Source organism: Vanellus vanellus, assembly GCF_965231255.1.
Source record: "Vanellus vanellus genome assembly, chromosome: 16".
Lineage (NCBI taxonomy): Eukaryota > Metazoa > Chordata > Aves > Charadriiformes > Charadriidae > Vanellus > Vanellus vanellus.
This window is the reverse complement of record NC_138921.1, coordinates 5156884-5173068: the sequence shown is the minus strand read 5'-3', so window position 1 is coordinate 5173068 and position 16185 is coordinate 5156884. Positions and strand designations below refer to the sequence as shown.

General features: G+C 46.3%; 1 protein-coding gene across 1 annotated transcript in view; it reads right to left on the bottom strand.

Moving 5' to 3' along the window:
* Window positions 1-45: 45 nt before the first annotated feature.
* The window catches only part of LIMK2 (LIM domain kinase 2), a gene marked incomplete at its 5' end in the record, with an annotated part of 32746 nt that continues 16606 nt past the window's right edge, over window positions 46-16185 (bottom strand). The window contains 13 exons of the mRNA XM_082491915.1: window positions 46-2733; window positions 3313-3470; window positions 5395-5450; window positions 6871-7045; window positions 7848-7913; window positions 8103-8159; window positions 8431-8562; window positions 9291-9377; window positions 11835-12021; window positions 12744-12940; window positions 13888-13993; window positions 14444-14632; window positions 14883-14992. Of these exons, the coding sequence (XP_082348041.1) occupies window positions 2577-2733; window positions 3313-3470; window positions 5395-5450; window positions 6871-7045; window positions 7848-7913; window positions 8103-8159; window positions 8431-8562; window positions 9291-9377; window positions 11835-12021; window positions 12744-12940; window positions 13888-13993; window positions 14444-14632; window positions 14883-14992 (1677 nt within the window). The 3' untranslated portion in view covers window positions 46-2576. The remainder of the gene's footprint in view (window positions 2734-3312; window positions 3471-5394; window positions 5451-6870; window positions 7046-7847; window positions 7914-8102; window positions 8160-8430; window positions 8563-9290; window positions 9378-11834; window positions 12022-12743; window positions 12941-13887; window positions 13994-14443; window positions 14633-14882; window positions 14993-16185) is intronic.

Sequence of the window (16185 nt, the reverse complement as noted above, 5' to 3'; positions counted from 1 at the left end):
GGGCACGGAGCTTGTCTCCTTGCTGCCAGCAGCTAGCCTTGGACTGGGACACTGTTCCTGAAAAGCAGTTGTGGGTGTGTGAGCTGTGCTGACTAAGCAGGCTGGCCTGTGGGAAGACGCTCTCAGTTACAGCCCCTTCCTGCACTGACACAGGTCGGTTCTGCTTTGGTGCTGCTCAGCAGCAGCTCTGTCCCTCAGGGCCTTGCATTGGAAAGCGTGATGGAGACAGAGCACAGCAGGTTACAGGAGGTACTGACACAGCTAGCATTTTCATTCAGTTGTTGCCTTAACGAATGCCCCTTGAACTACATATTTCAGAGTAAGAGGTTTCCAAGAACAGGCGGTATTTTTATCCTGGTTCAGAAAAGGAAAATGGAGAGAGGCTCCATGTTCTGCTGACTCCTGTTCACCCTTTAAAAACAAAACACAACCAAATACAAAAAAAGAACCAACACGAAAACAACCAACCAACAAAACTTTACCACTTCTTCCCTTTCCATCACTCCAGGTAAATATTACTATAGACCACCTGCACTGTGTCTTTGTAGTCCTGTAAATGTGTCAGAGCCCTGTGGCTCAAGAAAGGGAATTCTGGATGATACGTGATCTGTGCAGTTTTGATGTTGCGTTTTTGTGACAATAGAAACCTGAGAAAAGTTACAGCTTCCTGCTTTATGTAACACAGACAACAAAATCTTGTTTTCATAGCATACATTTACTGCTTTTTAATTTAGTTAGAACATGGAGCTGTGCAAATCACAGTTCATAAACCCCACCCACACATCACCCAGGACTCTCCCCTTCAGGGGTCCCCTCAAAAACCAGCCTGTGAGGGGGAAAGAAAGGGCAAATCCTATTAACAATCCTGAATCCACTGGACCCAGTTTAGAGAGGCTCGTCCCCTGACTCACAGCACAGGGAGTCCCCAGTGTTTCTAAAACACCACAACATGGACTAAAAATTCCCCCCCCATGCACACCTTTTGTGAGGTGATGGGTGGTCCCATGTTATTTTATGTAATACTTTAAACTCATGGGTCGAAAGAGGAAATCAAAGTAACAGCAAAGACTAACACCAATTCCCCACCATTCAATACCGAAGGCGGGGGGGGGGGGGGGGGGCGGGAAGGAGCACACTGAAAATCCAGTTAAACCAAGATGTTTGTGAAACTTAAGAGCAGGACTTGAGCCAACTTTTTGTTCAGTTCTGCCAACCACGTGAGCTACTACAGCAGTAGCTTTCCTTCCTTCTCCTGCCAAGGGAGAAAGAAGAGAAGTGCTGGAAGAAAATACACTCCCACCCACCTCCCAATGACTCCAAGCCCTTTTTTTCTCCCCAAAGTAGGGAATGACCCTGAGGAAAGTTTCTGCTTGGAGAATCAGTTCAGGTGCTTCAGCAGCAGCTGCAAGAAGGACCTTCAAGGGGAGCAACGTGCACAGCCTGCAGGAAAGGATGAGGTAATGGCAACTGAATTATTAGTTCTCCAGCTGCCACTCCTGGGAGGATGGGACATTCTCCAGCGCTTTTCTGTTCACGACAAGTCCATCCTTTAAGTAACCTTGGGCATATCCTCCTTTGCCATTGTCCATGCACAAAGTCTGAACCACTTCAGACCTTTGGCTTTCTGAAAAGCACCTTCTGCCACCCTTTGTGTCACCTCACATCCACAGGCCGAGAGCTCAAGCAGCTTCAGCATGCCAGAGATGTCCACAGGCAGTGCCTAGTGCAATGCTACACATTCAGGTTCAAATACTTTCACCTAGGTTAAGGTTCTCGGGCAGGCAAACTCACTGTGCAGGCTCAGGGTCTGGAGATGTTCAAGTGGCTCATTTGCTGCCTGCTTTGTTTACCATCAGAAGGGGCAAGGAGAGCTCAGTCTTAGTGTTTCTAGGCAGGCTTTTGGAGGTATTCAGAGACAGAGAGGAGGAAAAAAACCCACAAAACCAAACCAAAAATTCATACATGCTTCCCACAGACAAGGTACTTCAGGAGAGCTGCCCAATTCCTGGGGCTTTTCACTCCCTCCCCTGATGCAAATTGGAGGCCAAAATCTCAGTGGGTTGCTCTGGAAAACACACGCACAAACATACACACACACGCTGTCCTGGTGAGGCCTTTTGCCAGATGTCCAATTTCCCCAGCTTTCTGAGCAGGGTAGTCAGTGGGAGAAGCAGTTCCAGAACTACTGGTCCTTGCCCAGGAGAGTCTCCTATAGCAACTCCCTCCCTGGCAGACAGGCCAGGGTGGCTTCACAGCTTGCAGCCAAGTTCTAAGGCACCACAGTAAAGAAGCCTGAAAAGGCTAGAGAAAGATTTCTCAAGCCAGAAAAATAGTGTTGAGCAGCTTTCCTAGGTGCAGTTGGCAGGAAACAGTCCTTTTTGCTTCTGAAACGTGCCAGAAATCCACAGTGAATCAGGATATCCAAGAGGAGGGGTGTTGGGTGGGGAGAGAGAGGCAGTGCAGCAAATGCACAGCATGGTGCCCCATTAATGCCCTGGAAGTGGCTGAAGTGCATCTCCCTCCCTGTCACTCATCTCAACTCCAATGGAAGTGGTGCAGGCAGCAGGACGAGCTGACTAGGTTGTGTTTTCAGGTAGCTTGTCACGGTTCAGTCCATACTGCACACTCACGTTGTGGTCCAGCTCCTCCAGCTCAGATGGGAGGGGGATAGCAAGTTCTCCCAGGTAGAGAGAGAGAGCTTCAAAGGAATCTTCCAGCTTGGAGAAAGGAGGCCTAGAAGCATCAGTGAGGAAATATGAGTGGGAAAGAAGAAGCAGAACAGCATCTGGAAAGGCTGGGCCAGTTGTCCATTCAGGCTACTATCCCATGCACAGTGGTGTGAGCAGGGACATGATCCCTCCCCATTCAGCTTCTGAGACCACAAAGATCCCATTTGTCTGGGATACCCATTTTTACAGCTGATGACCAGCAAGGTCCAGCTCTTTTGGAACCCACTTGGCATCAACACTGTTCTGAAGCTACAAGTTTCACAACTAAAATCAAATTAAGGAGTCACATTTCAGAGCTGCTGCCAAGGTCTGCCCCTACTTTTTGTACATGAGAAACCGTGAATAATCACTCCTCCTTTACCGTCTCTGTCTTGGAAATTGTTTCAAAGACCTCTACCACCACATACAGCAGTTTCTCTCCCAAACTGTTGTCTTTAGTCTCCCCTCACGTGGAAGCCTTTGAGCATTCCCACAGAAGGCTGGAATACAGCCCTCTACCACCCTCTGCAGAGCAATCCTTCCACCAAGGGGATACAGCCACATCCTCCAGGCTTACTAAGAGTCCCCCAGACCCCAAACCTACCTGCTCTCTGGTTCCAGTCTGCAGCAAATGGCAGCCAGAGGGAAAAAGGCTGGAGGACAGTCAGCAGGAACAAACTTTTCCCAGAACAGCTTGACGTTAAGGCCAAAATCCAGTGTGCGTGGGAGACAGTCTGGGTCAGCATAAACCTGGCCTATGATCTAGGGAAAAATGAGAGGAGCACTTAAGTACAGCAACAGTTCCAGAGTGTTAACAGGGAACTTCAGCACTGGGCAGAAGCTCTTTCAAAGTATTAGGATGCAAGGGAAAGAGCAGAAACACTGTTCCTCTTTTCCATTGGGGCTAGTTACACAGGGCAATGAGCAAGGCACTGCACAAAAACTTCACATGAAACTTTTTCAAGACCTGATGATGTGGCTGCTGTTGTGAAGGAAGGCCCAGATGCCTTCTCTTTCTCCCTAGGGTCTCTGATACATACAGGATGAGTATCTCTGAAGATACCGGATGATGTCTGCCTCCCAGGGAGCTCGACAGTGTCTCGCTGCTGGGTCAGCTACTGTGCTGTATGCTGCTGGGCACAATGCAGCCCCTCCGGATTGCAGGTAATGAACACAACCTGCATCACCATCCCATCTCTCCCCTCTCACACAATCTTACCACACCACCAGCAAAGCTGCTCTGTCTACAGAGCCTGTCCTAAACAATGCTGTGAAGTCAACAGTGCCACTAATTCTGAGTTGCTGTTACTGGCAGATTCAAACCCATCCACAGCCAGAGGGTAGGGGCGGAGAAAAGAGCCACCATAACCAATGCTCAGGAGTTTGCAGGCGAGAGCAGGTAGAGGAAGGAGCTGGGTAGAACAGAGAGGAGCTCTGCCCCAGCACTCAGAAATCCCAGTGCTCACCACCTCATGCCCCAGGGGACTCAAAGTGTAATAAGAGGGAAGGAACCCATAGCTGAGAGCTGTGGAGTGATCTGGACTCAGAAAAGATCAATGTCAATACAGACTCTCACATGGGGAAGAGTATTAGGTTTAAAGCCTCATTGGGTGTCACAAAAAGGGTGTTATTTATAACCACCCAAGCTTTTCTATGCCAATAACTCAGCAGGACAACCACATCCTGTAACTAGACAGTGGAACGCCCATTGTGTACTTTGGCAGAGTTATTTCCTTATCTGTTTCACTGTGTAACTTCTTTTTTTAGCATCTTTATTTTGGTGACAAGGAAAGTTTTCAAATGCTACTACCCTTTTATTTGTCTTTTTTCTAGATGAAACAATTGCTTTAATCCCGCATACAGATTTTTCAAGTTCCTAAATCTATCACTCACAACCACAACATTCTCTGAGAGGAGGGCCCAGTGTAAACAGAGCTCCAGATGAGGCCACAAAGATTAATGCACAGATATTTTCTTTGTCCCCTTCATCCAAGCACTGAAGATGAAACTGTGCTGGTCTCCCCTGGTGTTCCTGTAACTGCTGTGTTATTCATACACATAACACCTCACGTTTAATCTGTACTTCCACTGTCTTCCACACCTTTTAAACTGAAAATACCTTGTCCTTTTTGAGTGGTGCTCTTTGCTCTGCAGACAGAAAAGCCTAATGTAACAGTAAGACTATGCATTGGCTCAGAGATAAACTAAGCCAACAAACTTCAGGGTGCAAGCTTCATTAATCAACCTGCAAAGAGGTTTCAGTTTCCCCTTCTTTGACGTGAAGTGCCAACCACAGTGGAGGCCCTGAATTTGCTGAGATTATACAGCTGATTGTTCTTTTAGTGAAGCAATAGAAAAAGTGTCTTAGGGAATATGTCTATTTTCAAATGGATACCAGGGCTCAATCAGAACTTGAAGGACTTTTTTACAGCTTCTCTCAGTCCAAGAAGAACCTCTGTATTTCTTTCAGTCCAGGAAGAAACTCTCTCTGGGACCAAAAAGTTACAAGACAGTTACCTTCCTTGAGGGAACAGGGGCAGGGTAAGCTTGTACTCCAGCCTAATTCACTGTGCTGTTAGGTCACAGACTGCACACTCGGACACAGAGATCTGGCTGATACAATGTATGCAAGGAGATGGCAATGGGGAAGAAGCCCATTAAAGATGCCGTAACGTCCTGGTCTTACCTCACAGAGAACAATCCCAAATGAAAAGATGTCCACTGTCTCATCGTAGCTCTGTCCTGGAGGAAACATAAGACATTGAGCTCTGTGACAGACAGTTCCTCATCCAGCTATTCCAGGAGCTGCCAGTCCAAAGCTTAACTAAGCCTATTCCCTGGAGGGCTCTAAAACAGGAGACAAAGCAAGGCTTAAATCTGAGTAGGGTCAGTTGCCCCAAGATATGTACACCAACTGCATCTTCCTATAAACTGCCATCACATATTTTAACCCCACTTCTTTCTTCTACTGGGGAACGAAAGGACAACACAGGGCAGCCTTGTGTATCAGAGGTCTAAGCAAATGTTAAGGATAACCACGGAAAGCTTCTGCCCATTCCCATTGATTGCTGTTCTAGTGCATCTCTACTGTGCACTGAGTCAGTGCTGAGCTCCCCCAGCAGCCAGCGAGTGCCCAGTCCCTGCTGCAGTGACTGCAGAGATAATAAATTACACACTAGCAGCACTTTGAATTTGGAAAAGCAGACTGGCTCCAGCATGCCATTATCAGCTTACAGACACGCCCCTCCCAAGCCAATATCTGGTAAACAGCCTTGCTTTCAGAGGTGATGTCAGACTCTGCTCTCTGCTGTTCTCTTGACAAACACCAGGTCTGAGACAGGCTCTGAGAAGCAGCCTCAGGCTCCAGTAGGGCCTGTAAGCCTTGAGAGAAGGAAAACAGAACATCACACAAGAAAGCAACATGGAGAAGAGCTGAGTTGGGAGAGAAGAGTGAAGTCCTCCCTTCCCTTGTGGACTCTATGTTGGACAATACTGATACCATAGCCAGCCAGACTGCCCAACCTGGTCAGACAGACCTGCTCATTAGGAGGAAACTGTACTCACTGTATTTCACCCTTACCTCAACTCCTGCAGGGGCAGTTTTTCCCCTAAGGGACATAGTTCATCCTTAATGCAATTAAGGGCTGCATACCAAAACCCAGATTTCCCTGCACTTGGACAACTCCCACCCCAATCCTGAGGCTTCAGCAAAACTGGCAGCAGATGGCTTCTCCCTGGATCTACGCAATGGCACACATAAGACTCATCCTGGAGTTTAATGATTCCCTGTCTCAAGGGGCAGTTCCAAAGCATGAAGCTGTAATAGAAATCGATCTCAGGTTCAGTCTTATTTCAGGCCTCTTTTGTCTTCCCCGTTATCTGGATCATAGCAAGTTTAGGTCTGTTGCCCTCCTGAATAATCCTGCTGTTGAGCCAAAAACATTACCCCAGCTGGTACAAAGGCTTATCAGGTCAGGTACTGCAAGAGAAGTGCAGCTAGGGTACCTGTGTGTATAAATAAGCTTGCATATTAGCAGGTCTAAAACCATAGGCTCTAATAGGTTTGATTGTTACTAGGGACCAGAAGCTTTCAGTAATCCTATCATCCCTACACCTTGTGCCAGGCTGTCTCCTCACCTGCACCCTGGTAACAGGATCTTACCATTTAGCATCTCTGGGGCCATCCAGTACGGGTTGCCAACCACCGTGTAGCGCTTCTTCCTGTCACTCTTGCGTAGGGTTCGTTTCTTGGCAGACGGCTTCTCCAAAGTGGGCTTTTTTCTTTCCTCCACAATCAGCCGAGACAGGCCAAAGTCAGCCACCACCACTGTCTTATCCTACACAAGGGATTTAGTACAAGCCACTGATTCCTCTCAGCTCCCTTCAGGAACAAAGAGGTTGTAATTCCTGTTCACTATCAACTATCAAGGTCTCCTGCAGCCAGATGAGTGTAGCAAGCTGTCTGGACAGGTGTAAGACATCCAATTGCGATCCCAACTCATCATTTCCTCTCTTTATTGTCTTATTTCCTCTGTGGTTGCTAACACTAATCCCATCAATTTGGCTTTACTTGCCAGGGCAAAACCGGACCTTTCCTTTCAGACCTTCCTATTCGACCTGGCTGGGAATTAATTTAGACTTTTATCCTGGGTCGTTTGAAGCCTGCACGCTAGTCTAGTATTCCAGCCAAGTGAACAAGGGCAGGCTTGAGGGAATGAAGCTACACAAAAATCTTGTGACCTAGCATTTCAAAAAGAGCACACACATCTGCACACACCTGCGCACTTGTCTGAATCCTGAATGCCAATAAAGAGAGTCATCAAGTGGTTAAAAGAACAGAAGCAGCTGGAGAAAACATCTCATAGCTGAGATAAGGAACCGAGCTGTACTAACTCTCGTGACTAAATAGGAGATGCTACCACAGGAAAGCGGGTAAGAGAACAGAATGAAGAAACAGTGAAAACTAGAGCAGTCTGGAAAATCCTATATGAAGATGAAGCTCCCTTGTTCAGGACACTAAAAGCCTCTCTGAAGTCAGTTCTACCCTGACAAAAGAGGGAACATCATGCGGAGAAAACCCAGGGAGGAAGACGACAAGGAGGGGAGCAGCATGCTGTGGGTAACAGAGGTGTAGCTCACCAACTTGATTAGGCAATTGTGTGAATTCAGGTCTCTGTGAATGATGCACATGGAGTGCAAGTAAGCCTGGAAACAGAGGGATAAAACTTGGTGTTAGGGGTTCCCAGGCGAGTATGTCCCTTCACATTTACAGACCTCAACAACCAGTTGCTAGCAGTCAAGGGAGCATCCACAACCCCTCATACACCGCCCTGCTGAAGCAGCTAACCCCGACCCTGGAGTTTTGGTCTGTGACAAAGGGACAGTCCAACTCACCATTCCAGAGGCAATTCCTTTGGCAAAGCTGACCTTCTGCTGCCAGGGAAACGGGTCCTGAAAGACAAGTCCTCAATGGTCAGGGACTATCTTACTAGCCAGCTGGTGACAGCAATTCCTCCACAACAGGGACTCTTGCAGCAGTCAGAGAAAGATGATACTGCCCCAGGAAGAAGGCGTTTCCTGCCTCAGGCCACCCACAGCTAAGAAGCAGCTTTTCCACACAGCTCCAAAGGAGAAGACTAACAACAAGCACCATAAGGCTAGTACCAACAACAACACACTGTCAGCATCATTGAGTAGAAGTCTACCAGGCTTCCATACTCACCGCATTGCGGAGGAAATCCTTCAGGGTACCCCCCTCAATGTACTCAGTGAGCAGATTCAGCTTCTTGTCCTTGTACAGTACACCGATGAACTTCAGCACATTGGGGTGATCCAGGCTGCGCATCACTTTCACCTGGGAAGCATAGATATCCCACCCCAAAGGAAAGAATGGAACAAGTCCTGACGGTGACAAGCACTCCAATGCTGGAGGTCCCCTCCAGGGATCACAGAGTACACTCAAACCCCAACCATAAGGCAGTCAATCAACTGTTGCCTCTTCATTTTCATGCTATGCAATTAATCTGATCTTAGTCTTTAAGGAGAGCACCCTTCAGTTTGGCTAACTTTTAAGAGACAGGAGCTCTCCAGGGCAGCTCTCTGGTCTGCACTGCACGCGTCAGGGCTGGAATAGCAGCGTCAGGTGTTTAGGGAGCTGCCTTTAAGCTAAATCTGACTTTGAAAAACACGGTAGGCAGCCACCAAGAAAATACTTTAGCTTAAATACAGCAGGAGTCTTAAATATCTTACAAATATTTGCCCTCATCATTTGTATTTATGCACAAGGCTCAAGGGATAAATCCTTTATGTATTCCACATCTCAATTTGCCTCAGACTCAGGCTGCTTTTTATCACTGAAAAATTAATGAACTGGGAGCTGAAGCCGTGTCTATTGCTCAGTGTGAGTCACAAGTCACTGCAGCAAACACTCAGCTCATGTCAGCTTTTCCCCGTATGATGTCTCCCTCTTCAGCACCTTTGATTCCTGCCAGGTTGCTGGCATGATCACTGTCTCTCTGGAGAAGATGGAAGAGTGTTCCACCACACTACTAGCTCAGAAGCTTTTTGAAATCTTGCTCCTACCTCTGTCAAGAAAGTCTTCTGTGTTTCCTCATCACAGCGAATAAGCTCCTTCATCACCATCACCTTTCCTGTTGCTTTGTGAGTCACCTAGTGGAAACAGAAACCACAACTACAGGCAAGGCTCAAGAATACATAGCTCCAATGCTCTTGCAACTCTTCTGAATGAGGGTAACATTCCCCTCCCTCCAGAGAGAAATACAGACGGGAGAAAATTCAGACCCCAGGGATCTGCAGAAAACTGTATAAAATTTCTCCTTTCAGAGTTCAGCAAAGATTTTGTACGTGAAACAGAAACTACCTAAAGCTGACAGAGGATCATACCAAGAGATCAACAGCATCCCAAGAAACAGAGCTGAAGTCTCCATTTCGGGTAGCATGGGGCGGAGCACACATACAGGCTGTCAAAGCCTCTGAAGGCATCAGTTCCATACTTGTGCATGCCTCGAGTTCCCTTACAGAAAGTACTTGCCCAGCGTGATGCTCACCGTTTGTACACAGACCCTAACAACTACATTCTGTATCAGCACAGGAATCGGTGTTCACTTGCATCAGAAACCAAACCAAACAACCCAAAACTGCATTGCTACATGATTTGCATTTGTGGGGACTCTGAAGCCTGATGGTTTCTGATGAGCTTATCAAACTTACTCGTGTGCAAGCAGAACTGGGATGTGCAGGCCGTTCAGTTAAGGCAGAAAGCAGTTATTTTACCATGCTCCTTGTGAGCAGTATACTGCTACCTGCAAGGAATGTCCCAGAATGGTGGCAAACACACAGAAATCCACCATAAACATAATGTAATAAATTTCCTGGCTCTTGACACAGAAAGCATTTTCAGTTCCTCAAGAGCTGTTTGCCTGTATCCAACTAGTTCCTGGCATTTTCCTGTGTTCTAGAGGTTTCCTTTAACCAGCTTTTCCTTGCTTGTGTGGGGTGCATGAGTGAGTAGAAAGGGTCCAAATTCTGATGAGCAGGTTTTCCTGGAAATCCTTTCCCCTTCAGTTGCTTAACTTGGACAGCTCAGTCTCCCTAAGACCTCCAGGTAACTAAACAACCACCTTCCCTCTAGGAACAGAAGGAAACTATTCTGACCAGATATAGTACTTGTTGCATCAAAACCAGTCAATCTGAAACTCAAGAAAGATGTCACTTTTTTGCCTCATACCCTTTAAAATAAAAAGCCTTTTAGAAAACCTCCAGAACTGCAGTCCAGAAAACAAAATCCTGTTACAGTATTTAGGAAGCTTATGAGCTCTTACAAACACTGTGGCACACTAGTTCCATTTGGAACCATGGGACATAGCAAGGCTGATATAGGTGGAATACAAATGCATGGAATAACACAACAGAAGCAAGAGTACAATATTCTTCTGCTCCTGCCTGAAATCAAGCATCCATATACAAGTAGCGAGCCAGGGAACACTACACATTTCAGCCAGGGACATGAAAGCCAGGGACATCTAATACCCAAAGATAAAGGGAAGTGAAAAGACAAAGACAAGACAAGGCTAAGTGGAATTCTTAAGCTGACATACCAGCAAAACTGAAACAAGTGTCATTATGAAACTCCAAGAGGGCAATTTTAACTCCCAGAGCATGCACTAGAACATGATGGCTATCAGGTAACTTGAGCAAAAAAGAAACACCTTTGTGCCATTAACTGCGGGGACGCAGATGACAAAAGCATGCGACAGAGGAAAGGTTCTGCTTACCTGGACCTGTTATTTCTCTATGAGCAGAGGAGAAGAGAAATATGCTCATTAGTATGGATCAAAGGCATTGGGTTTGTAGTACTGGCTCACCACCTCCCATGGAAGCATGAGATGAATATGGTGGTTGGACACCTGAAGTTTATACAGGTGTAAGGAGAGAAGTCCTGTAACACGGTGAATAGCAATCTGAGTACTAAGGAGCCTTGGTAAGGCAGAGGAAGCTGCCCCCTGATTCTGTCAGGGATGCCAGGACAGGAGCTGCTGAAGCACCCCCAGTCAGGACTGGAGAGCTTTAATACAAGAGAACTGCTATTAATGGAGATTTTAATTGCAAGAGTCACACAAGACCTGACCACTAGCACCACACTGACAAGCCATTTAGGCTCTGCTGGGTGTTCAGAGATGGTCTGGCAAATCCCCAAGCATGCCACACTAAGGGTGGGCGAGAAATGCTGTACTGGGGAGTTGAATGCACCTCTTCATAAGAAAGATGCTCCTAAGAGAAAGTGTAGCTTGTTCCCCATTCTTCCCACCTCACCCAGGTGGTTGCTGTGACACAGGCACTCCGGAGCAATAAATCCAACTCAGGAGATGAGTGTGTATGGCCAAGGTTGACATTCAAAGGGGACAAAGTCAAAGCCACCTGCAGCCAGAGACACTCATTCTCAGGGAATGAAACAGCGAAACAGATCTCACTGAGCAAACCAGGCGAGTTCCAAGACCAATTACTATCAGCAGGGCAAAGGCCACTGGGACAGTGGCAAAGGATCCCCAAATAGGCAGACATTGCTGTAATCAAAGGAAATGACGAATGTCTGGGGACCTCCCTCACCTTGATTGCTTGTCCAAAAAACCCTTTTCCTAGTACTTCACCATGAATCAAGTCACACGGCCGGAAGATTTGCTGGGAGCAGCTAGAAGAGGAACGTAGGGATTCAGAGCGACTGATGTCACGGCTCAGGAGGAGTGGTTCCTTTGGAGAACTGGGGCCAGGAGACTTAGAAATGCTGTTACTTCGCCTAGAAAAAAAAGGAGAGAGGAAGATCAGGGAAGCTGCTAGGAAACTTTTGGTCCAACATATCCTATCATTAGCTCCTAAGGGACCAGTCTCTAGATGTGCTTCAGTGCTCTTCATATCTCAAAAGCCAGATGCTCTCCCAGCACTGGGGAAGCTCTTTACAAACCTAGAGCAGCTTCCAAGTCAGAGCTGCCTAACACCACCACATCTCCTCCACTGTTTGTCAGAGGTGGAGCTCTGAACAGGAGGAGGAAGCTGTGACGATGCAGCACTTGCTAACTCTAAACAAAGATTAAAATACTGGTAAATGATTAAATGAGCAGCTAAGTGCCCCTGTCTAGGAAGACAAGATTTCTTCCCACATCCCAGGCCTCAGCCATATTCCTTTTAAGGACACATTCTTCCCCAGCCATTTAAGGCTGGTAGAAGTCTGACCTTTACATTTTCTAAAACTTCGTAGCTTTTCTATGTTAAAAGTAAAGGTCCTTATTTTCATTAAGGAAAGTTTGCCACCCTGAAAGAGAATGGAGAGAGTACATGTCAACAGCAGAATCTAAAGCTCTCCACTGCTTTGCCAATGGTTTATACCAAGGCTCCTATCAGAGACGAGTCATGTCTCTGCGGTCATTTGCAATCACAGGACCTAGGCACAGAGCAGCCCAGCCAGGTAGCACAGGGCAAAAGCAAGCCAGGTCAGAGGCAGCAGCGCTTCCAAGTCTTTACCTGAGGGAGCGCCGTCGGAGCGTTCCTTCCAGATTCTCCTTGATGTCCAGTGGAGAGAGGGAGTGTGGGGAAATGGGTGGCTTTATGTGGGTGGGAAGACGGGAGTCCAAACGAAGCCTGTCTAAGCGTTGTGAGACAGGGTCGTGCTCTATCAGCAGCTGAAGCGTCTGGCTTGTCTTGCGAATCAAGTCCTCCACCTGCCATCAAACCAAAGGACAGGATGATAGCAGACAGGAGGAACACAAATGACAGGAGACAGGAATCAAGAGTAGAGAGTTCAGTGAGATCACTGCATAGTTGTGGTTTAATTGTGTGCACCACAGCTGTCTACCAGACAAATCAAACTAGCAACACAGCAGTTCCTTATGCTATCCAAACCCTCTTCTTTCTGGTCAGCTACAAGTGACCAAACACTTTTTATTTTCCCTTTTCTGAGAAGCGTTCAAAAACCACACAAGCTTCCATCCTGAACAGTGCTGCAAAAAACAGCTTTGCAAAAGCTACGTGGAGATTTCTCTGTCTATTGTGCTCCTAACATTCTCTTCAGCATCAACAGTAAACAAAACCCTTGCATAGTGAAGGTAATGGTGGTCTCACTACACTCTTGCAGCATCACCTGATATCTGTATAAAGCATTTACTTGTAAATACAGACATGAAATACTTTTTTTTTGCAATATACAAACATCTTTGCAATATACAATTTTTGCAATATACAAACATTTTTTGCAAATACAGACATCAAATACTTTTTTTTGCAACTCATCCCTAGGATCAGCTGAGCCTTTGTCTGTTGGCAGTTGCCTCTAAAAGGATCAGAACAGTGGCCTTCACTAGTAAGACATGAAAAGTCTTCACAGCTTCTCTGTCCTCTGAGATTTCACAGCCCTACACTTTTCTTATTACCTCCCTTCATGTTTGAATGCTACGAAATCAGAACTGCATCCTAATTGCATTTCCATCTGTTACATCTTCCTCTTCAGCTGGAAGGGGTAGCAAAGCTTGTCTTCATGTTTATTCCTACTGTCAGCACGAGTACTATGGGCGTACACACACTGTATGTAGGGTGGGAAAACAGTGCTGAGAAACAGAAAAGCTGTAGGAAGACAGACGAGAAGGAGGCTTCCGAACAGAACTCTACCCACCTCCTCCACCTGTAATGTACGAATAGGAGCTCCGTTAATCTCCAGGATACGATCTGCAGGGTGGATGGCATTTCGGACATCTGGGCTGATGTGCATCCTGTTAACTCTAAACATGGGAATTATAGTGCGTGTGGGAAGTCAGTTTAGCTAAAATTATAAAAAGTATTTGATCTCTGATGCTTCGCTTCATATTGGTATTCTGAAATAAAACAATGCTGATCTACCAACACAGGGAGCTACCGAGTACTTAGGTATGAGCTGGTTTAGGCAGAGCTCTTCATTTGCCCAATGGCAAAAATTGTTAGTCCATTACAATTCACCAAATGTTTTGTGTTCACTGAAGGAGACAGCACTGAGAAATAAATTATCAATTAAGATCGTCACAAGAGTGAAACAGAGACAAAGCACAAATGGCTTTTAGCCGACATATGTCCCTGTTGTGTTGAGACAAATGCCCTCAGCAGTTAAAGCAGCTGGCAGGACAGCAGCACTGCAGAATTTTTACCAGCTCCCTCTGCGCAGACATGTACCTTGCACACAACTTTGTCATACTCACTCTTTCACCTGGACACCAGTGGCATAGCTGGAGCAGCCACCTTCAACAGACACGGAGAACCCCCTCTTGCCATCAGTAGCTGCTGGCATGGAAATGAGGGTCAGTGTATAAGGCAGCTGCTCACGTAGAGACTCAGTGGAGTGTTTTTCTATCATCGGTGTCAGCACAATCTGGTTATGGCATTTTCCACTAAAAGAAGTGAAGAAAGTCATTATGGCAGTGTCCTATCCCTCCCTGCCAAACTCACACTTTTAAGTTCTCTCATTGACCATAAGCTATAGTTCTAAGTGCTGACTCCATTCCTTCCTCCCTCCCTCAAAAGGCAGCTTCCTGGCACTCCCGAGTGCAGCATTTGGCTGAACCACACTGAGCCAGCTCAACGCGGCTTACACGTACAGCAGGGAGCAACTCTGTGGCAAAGCATGCAGCTCTGTCTTACCAGTAGAGAGTGGAATGTTGCACCAGTGCATAAGTGTCCCCATCTTCAATGATCACTTTGCAGCTCATACAAGCAAAGCACTCGGGGTGATACTTGTATTCGCCAGCCACCTACAGACAGAAAAGGGAGTAGCTTAGAAGGGCCAAAATCCATCAGCAGATGCAGCTACGGCTTTCGTCTCTAATTAACATGTTCATTCAGATCTCAAAGTCAAGTGGAGAGTTATATTAGTCCATTCTACCTTTCCTGAACCCCGTCCTTGGCACCTTGTTTGCAAAACTTCTCTGAAACAAACATGTCAACATGGAAAGCAAAGCTTGTGTCCCTGGAACCTCTGCTATATTTGGCAGCTGCTCAACTATCAAAAATAGTTGGTAGTCTGCTGCAGACTAGTAAACAAGACATTAAACCTTCCTGTTCAGTTGCTCTTGGCAAGATAACTAATGTTACGCCTGAATTAATAAAGCTGAACGGGCTTTTTTTTTTGGCAGACAGGCAACGCACAAATTCAGATACTTTACCAGCCAGCAAACAGAAAAAAAAAAAGTGAGCTAAGACTGAGACAACAAAATACCTTTAAAGAATATGTTTATTCATTGATTTGGTTTTCTATTTTTCTTATGAGAAATTCCCATATTGACAGTATTTTGCAAAAACTTCTGCAGGCAATGAGAAATTGTCTGCACTTTTCCGAGTACTTCCCTTTGAGGTAGCAATCGTATTACTGAGTACCATGCTGCTTTTATTTAAGCCCTGAAAAATAACGGTTATGTTCCTTTCTTGACAGCTTTAAAGGTTAAATATTTGCAAGGTTGTGGCAAGGAGGGGAACATTTAGGTGAGCCCCATATTATGCAGGCAGAGTTCAATGTTTCAAAGCAATTGGGTCTAACACTACTTCAAGACACCATCAGCCAGAAAACCACTCTGGCCACAGTCCAGGAGGACTCAGACGGCAACCTTCCCCAAAGCCAGAACCTGCTGCTTATCCTGAGCTGAGAGGTTTGACTCTGCAGTGCAGGGGAAAATCACCCCATGGAGACACTGAGGCACCATGCTACAGAAACCGAACAGACGTTCCCTTAGTCACCTTTCTATTTCCCATGCCTATGCATTTCAGCACCTTACTTCTGTGTTCATACGCTTCAGATCGTCACAACTCCCAACTCCCTCCTTTAAGAGTTACCTCCATTCAGAATTAATCTCTAACTAGAAGATGCACACACAAGCCTCATTTCTAACCTCTGATTAGAGTAGCAAAGAGACTATTACCTTCAGTTTATTTGATTATCTGAATAGCTAGG